This window comes from Condylura cristata, unplaced genomic scaffold (genome assembly GCF_000260355.1).
Source record: "Condylura cristata isolate star-nosed mole 26May11 unplaced genomic scaffold, ConCri1.0 scaffold00008, whole genome shotgun sequence".
Lineage (NCBI taxonomy): Eukaryota > Metazoa > Chordata > Mammalia > Eulipotyphla > Talpidae > Condylura > Condylura cristata.
This window is the reverse complement of record NW_004567109.1, coordinates 29071917-29078372: the sequence shown is the minus strand read 5'-3', so window position 1 is coordinate 29078372 and position 6456 is coordinate 29071917. Positions and strand designations below refer to the sequence as shown.

Here is a 6456-nt window from a genome sequence, read left to right as displayed (position 1 = left end):
GCCTCTCACCGCCCCTGAGCCTCTGGCCTGTACCCCAGCTCTGTATGCACAAATAAATAAATAAATCTTTAAAAAAAAAAAAAAAAAAAGAGGGACCTGACCACAGTGTGTCAGGTCTTAAATGCCTTAAATGACATTTAGACTTCATTTTCTGTAGGCAATGGAGATCCAGCCGTGTTTTTGAGGAGAGTTGAAGATAATGTGTTCTAGAGATCATACCAAGCAATGGGGTGGGGAAGGTGGCCATAGTGGAAGGCCTCAGTGCTGTACTTCAGGAGAGCTGTAGTTATTCCAGCTACTGGTATAGTGGTTTCCTATAAAGTCACCATAGGAATGATGACTCCCACATGGGAATTGCTGAAATCACTTTCTAATATGTGTACACCTTGATCTCTTAAAATTTACTTGCCAACTGATGTTTTACTTTTTATTTTTTATAGTAAATGCTTATTAGATATGTTGTTATCAGTATTGGAGTGTCGCTGCTTACACACTTAGCTGCGTATACAAAAATACATAGTAGAGTAACCTTTTGAAAAATGAAAATTAAATCAAAGAACTTTAACACTTAAAACCTTCCAGTGGTTTGCCATTGACTTGGAATGAAATCTTAAGCCTTCCCTATGTTGTCAAGGCCCTGTGGTCTGACTCCACCTTTGCTCTCTCATTTCCTGTTCCTTTCCTCTGGACTTTTACATAAAACTGTGTTGTACCTTTTCTTATGTCCAACTTATTCCTCTTTTGGAGGGACTGTTACTGGGATTTTCTACCCCTTTCCCATTTCATTGTTTTAAATAATTCTTTTCATTATTATGTGTCAACTCAGGCATCACAGCTTTCAGTGAGTCCTTCTCTTACTGTTCAATCTGTGTTAACCATTTCTCCAAGTATACAGCAGACTCTCTTGTATTGTTTTCATTTCAATCATAATATTTATTACTGTTTGAATATATCTCATCTGTTATTGACTGTTCTTTTACCTGTAGAGTGTGATTTTGGAGAGGGCAAATGACCATATCCGTAGGATCTAGAACAGTATGTAGTATATAGATGCACTGACATGCACAAATAAATGTTAAATGAAAAAAATATGAGGTGGGTGATACTAGAGATGAAGGAGAAAGGACAGGGAGAGAGATGTAAAGGAGAGTGTCCCTGGGACTAGAGACCCTATTTCCAAGTCCTTTGGTTGTTGTTCAGGCTCACTGAGGAGTAAGTGTAGTCATTGAAACATCCCTGTCTGACTGTTACTAAGATTATCCCATGGACTCTTCATTTTTAGAGTTGTACTGCTGAATTTCCCAAGATGTTCCAAAGCAAGCAAAGTTTCATTATGGAAGTCAGTGGGCCTTGAGGCCTGTCTGATGGAGCTGAAGGGCCCCACCAGGGGAGCTGGTGAGTGGTGAAGCCCTTGCAGGTCTCACCAGTCCACACTGATTCCTGGCTGAGGAGAAACGCCATTTGTAGGGATGCACTGAACATTACCTTTATTCTAGGTGGTATGCTCACCTTGCCACACCTCAGAAAGACAGAGGCTGCTCCAAAATAAAAGACACATTCTGGCCTGCACATTTCAACCCTCCCCATTCCAAGCAGCCGCCCCAGACATGAAGAATAGCTCTTGCCTTTCCTCACAGGTTGCTATCGGCTGGTGGACTATTTGGAAGGAATCCAGAAGAATTTTGATGAGGCTGCCAAGGTGTTGAAGTTCAACTGTGAAGAAAACAAACACAGTGATAGCTGCTATAAACTAGGGGCCTATTATGTGACTGGAAAAGGTAAGGCGGGTCTACTTTCTTTCTCTTTGTCATATAACAAATGACCCCAACACATATTTTTTCCCCCCAAATTTTCTATGGATCAGGAATTCGGAAGTTACCTGCCTGTGTGCTTCAGGGTCTCCTGTGCGATTGTGGTCTTAACGTTAGCCATGAGGCTCCTTGAACCCAAACAGGATAGCCAATGAAAATCAATACTAGACATCTTGCCAAGTAACTGAAAACCAAAGATAAAGCGAAAATCTTAAAAATCAGAGAAAAAGACACACTGAGAACAAAGGAGAACAACCACTGACTTTTCATCAAGACAACATAAGCCAGACAAAAGAACAACATCTTTTGATTGCTGAAAGAAAAACTGTCACACTTGAATTCTGCTTTAACAAAAATATCTTTAAAAATGAGGATGAAATAAATTCATGTTCTGATAAACAGAAGCTGGGAGAATGAGTCATTAGCAGACCTACACTAGAAGAAAGTTAAGGTTGTTTGAGGTGAAGGAAGATAATGACAGATGGAAACCAGAATCCATACAAAAGAATAAAGAACACTAGAAGATGTGTGTAAATAAGACATTCCCCCTCATTTCTGAATGTCTGAAAAAAGACTGTTTAAAGCAAAAGTAATGGCAGTGTACTATGAGTCTTATGTAGAAGTAAACTAAAAAAAGTAATATATAAAACATGACAGTAAGACTAAAAAAAGATGGAAATAAGGTAAATGAAAGTTTGCTTTTGTAAGGGACTTAGATTATATGTAAAATGCTATACTAAGAATATATGATAGATTGATAGATTGTAAGTTAAGGATGTTATCACTGGAAATTTATAATCGATGATCAAAAAGAGAAGTATAACTAAAATACATGATGAGAATGAAATGACTAGAAATACATAGTTCAGAAGAACACAAGAGAGGAGAAAAAGGAGCAAAAAAAAACTAGGAACAAATTAGATTGTAGATTTAAACCCATCTTTGTCAATAATTGCATTCAATATAATTTAAATAATAAAAGACAGATTGGTCAGGCTGGGTATGAAATCAAGTCCTGTGCACTGTTCAGATATAAATGTGGTAGGAATACATTCTCAGAACTGAAAGAACTCAGAGGACATAGAATTTTTGATCTTTTCTTGAAAAATCTAGCCAGTAACCAATAAACAGGTGAGTCAGATCATTTAGGAGTGGGAAAGCTCTTGGGAAAAGATGATTAGAATGAACACCTGCTCTTTAGGGTCCCTAAATGGAATGTAAATGATAAAGACTTTTATGGTATAGAAGACCCATAACATTTACTGAACATATTTCTTTGACAGGTTCTTTATAAGAACATATTTAAGCTTCCAACGTAGGAAATAGATACTTTAATCTCTTTAACAGACGAGGAAAACTGAGGCTCGTAAAGAGAAGACAACAGATAAACTGTTGACAGGAGAGCCAGAGCTGGGCCTAGGTTTCCTCCTCTAGAGCCCAGGCTTCACAGACACTGTGCTATGCTCTCCTCCTAAGTTGAAGTAACTTCATGAAAAAGTGGGGAAGGATAGATGGGAGGAAGTGTGAGATGCCCATATCCTCATCTCTTATAGTTGTGAGTCAATACTATCAGGAACTTAGTTAAGAAAATTAAAATGACTAATCTTTTCATATGTTTAACAATCTCTCTATACACAAAAATTCCCTTTTAGGAAATTTCTCTGGTAAAAAAGTATTCACTTAAAGTTCATCAGTTTCTTCAGTTTCAATTCAATGTATATATATTTTTTGATAAATTCAAGTAAAATAAAAGTTAACTTTTAAATTTACAAATAGCATATGTAATCAAGTTTTTCAAAGTACTTTTTATCCATTCTTCCAGCCAGCATTTAGTCAGAACACATACTACAAAGATAATGGATTGGTGTTTTCTTAATGAAAACGTTAGTTTTTTCCAGGTAGTTGATTCAGAGAGAATTCTTTTAAAGTTATATTTAAAAGATAGTTTAAGTGTTTATATTTTTTGAGAATATACATGAGCTGTGGCCTCATGGCATAGTTATTAAACAGCCACATAATGCATGAAGGTAAGTGTGACAGATGTTTGAGGAAAAGTACAGGGTGCAATAATTATGTATCAGGGTTCTCACCTAGAATAGAAGTCAGGTAACCCCAAAGAAGAGGCGATTTTCTATTTAAAAAAAAAAAAAGGAAAAAGTAAACCCTGTCATCATCACTCCGTAAAATGACCTGTTAGTACAATCCCATTGCTCCCAAAATTAAATACACAGTCCTTAAGACCCAGCGTGATCTGGCCTCTGCTTACCTCTCCAGCTTCCTTCCCAGGTGATTTCTGGGGCCTAGCCGTGTGGGCTACTTTTCTCTTACTCCTACTTTCTGGAACAGTGCTTACCCTATACATTATTTTCCTTCTTTCTTCCCTTATATCACACTTACTGTTTCTTCTTTGGGTTTACCTGACCTCTGTTTTAGGTGAGAGCCCTGATACATGCTTATAGCACCCTGTACTTTTCCTCCATACACTTGTCACACTTATCTTCATACATTGTGTGGCTGTTTAATATCTGTGTCATTAGGCCACAGATCTGTAAGGGCAGCAACAGTGATTGTTCCCCAGAACCTAACATAGTAGTTGGCAAATAATATTCAGTATATATTTAAATTACCATTCAGTGAAGTGTTTATAAGATGTCATGTTCTTCCTGTAACCCCAAAAGATAGATGTTTTTCCCACTTTTCACCACCTGTAGCTGTTTGGACTTCCTTATAAGACATCAAAGGAGCTCATGGCTAAAAAAGCGGAAGAGGTGTGACCACCTTCCTTTTATGAAGGCTGCCTCAGGTCAGAGTTCATGAACTGCATTCAGGAATTGCTCCTTAATTTTGGCCTGAGACATCTAGGTTTTGCCCTACCTTGATTTACTTTTCACTCTTCTTCCCAGGAGGACTGCAACGTGACTTGAAAGCGGCCTCCAGCTGCTTTCTAATGGCCTGTGAGATGCCCGGAAAGAAGTCTGTGGAGGCCTGTCACAATGTTGGTCTTCTGGCACATGATGGACAAGTCAATGAGAATGGCCAGCCCGACCTGGGAAAGGCCAGAGACTACTACACAAAGGCCTGTGATGGTAGCTATGCCTCCAGCTGCTTCAACCTCAGTGCCATGTACCTGCAGGGCGCCCCTGGCTTTCCCAAGGACATGGGCCTTGCATGTAAATACTCTATGAAAGCTTGTGACTTAGGCCATATCTGGGCCTGTGCCAATGCCAGCCGCATGTACAAGCTGGGAGATGGTGTCGATAAGGATGAAGCCAAAGCTGAGGTGCTAAAAAATCGAGCCCAGCAACTGCACAAAGAACAGCAAAAAAGTGTCCAGCCCTTAACATTTGGGTAATGTGGGCCACCTTCTACAGAGCAGACAGCTGGCGGCTGCCCCTTCCTCTTTCTGACCTTGGTCGTCCATCTGTTGGAGCAGGAAGACTTGGACTTGATATCAAGTGCTCTGAACACATAGGCCCATTATCCCAATATGTCACCTATTGGGACATAGCCTGAAATGTTTATTTTCAGTATTCCTTTATCTGGTGTGATCTGTGAAGACAACATTTATAGGGTACTGAGTTTTTAAGACTTACAGCTCTTTGAAAAACAGGAGCAAACTACAGAGCCAAAGTGATCTTGTGATGGAGAGGATTGCTGAAGGGCAGGAAGTTGGAAAAGTTAAAGACACAGGGCCTAAAGGAATCAGACGACATGATTATGATTATTTTAGCTGAGAGGGTTTGGAAATCAGTAAGTATCTTGATTTACATAATAGAGGGCTTAAGGAGCTAAGAACAGTTAAATAGTCACGACTGCCACCCGCTAACTTATGTAATCATTGGTGTGGGCTTCCTTCTTGCCTCTAGAATCAGATATTTCAATAAATTTATAGAGTCAGAGGGACGTGACATGAGATGTAGAAATTAAAGGTGGTTGTGGCAAAGGAGATGAAATGCAAAAGCCTATGTTTAGTGGAGAAATTCACAGTTAAAAATCAGCATGCCTAGGGCCACTCACCTGGCTTTTCTCATCACAGAGGGAGAAATAATTCCCTTCCTAAGGCCACTTCAGTTACTATGAACAAGGACTTTGTGACACATCTGTCCCTCAGAACTGAATCTTTTTAACTATCCTTGTGAATAAACTGTTTTGGTTGATTAGTAATTTGATTAGTGTTTTTAGTGTTCATTACAGATTCTGGGTAGGGTAGAGATTATGTTCTACTTAGTATTTGTGGCCTTTTCTGTTTGCTTTTTTTCTTCTCTCCCTAACTTGCCACCAGGGGGCATCCTGACATTTTCCTGCTGGTCATAAGATCTTATTTCTGTCACCACCTACTATTTGGGGACTTCCAGTTTTGCACCTGTTCTAGAAAAAGTCTTGTAATGTGCATTAAGCTTAATAAGCACAGCCAACCTCTCAAGCTGGTAGAGGAGAGGGACTTTTCCAATTAATATGCAAATTTACTTGTTTTTTTAGTTATTTCCCTCCAGCTTGCCCACAATTTATTTTGAAAATATAAATTAGCTTTTGTTGTGTTTGTAGCCCAATAAGTATATGAAAAATGATCAATATCAGTAGTCATTAGGAAAATGAAACGTATACCACAATATGATAATTACTTCACATCTATCGGGATGGCTGC

The 6456-nt window shown here is 38.9% G+C and overlaps 1 protein-coding gene across 1 annotated transcript in view; it reads left to right on the top strand.

Annotated features, from left to right (window-relative positions):
• LOC101637287 (cytochrome c oxidase assembly factor 7) overlaps positions 1–5929 on the top strand; it is a 7813-nt gene extending 1884 nt beyond the window's left edge. The window contains exons 2-3 of the mRNA XM_004679016.2: positions 1638–1778; positions 4715–5929. Of these exons, the coding sequence (XP_004679073.1) occupies positions 1638–1778; positions 4715–5163 (590 nt within the window). The 3' untranslated portion in view covers positions 5164–5929. The remainder of the gene's footprint in view (positions 1–1637; positions 1779–4714) is intronic.
• Positions 5930–6456: the final 527 nt, after the last annotated feature.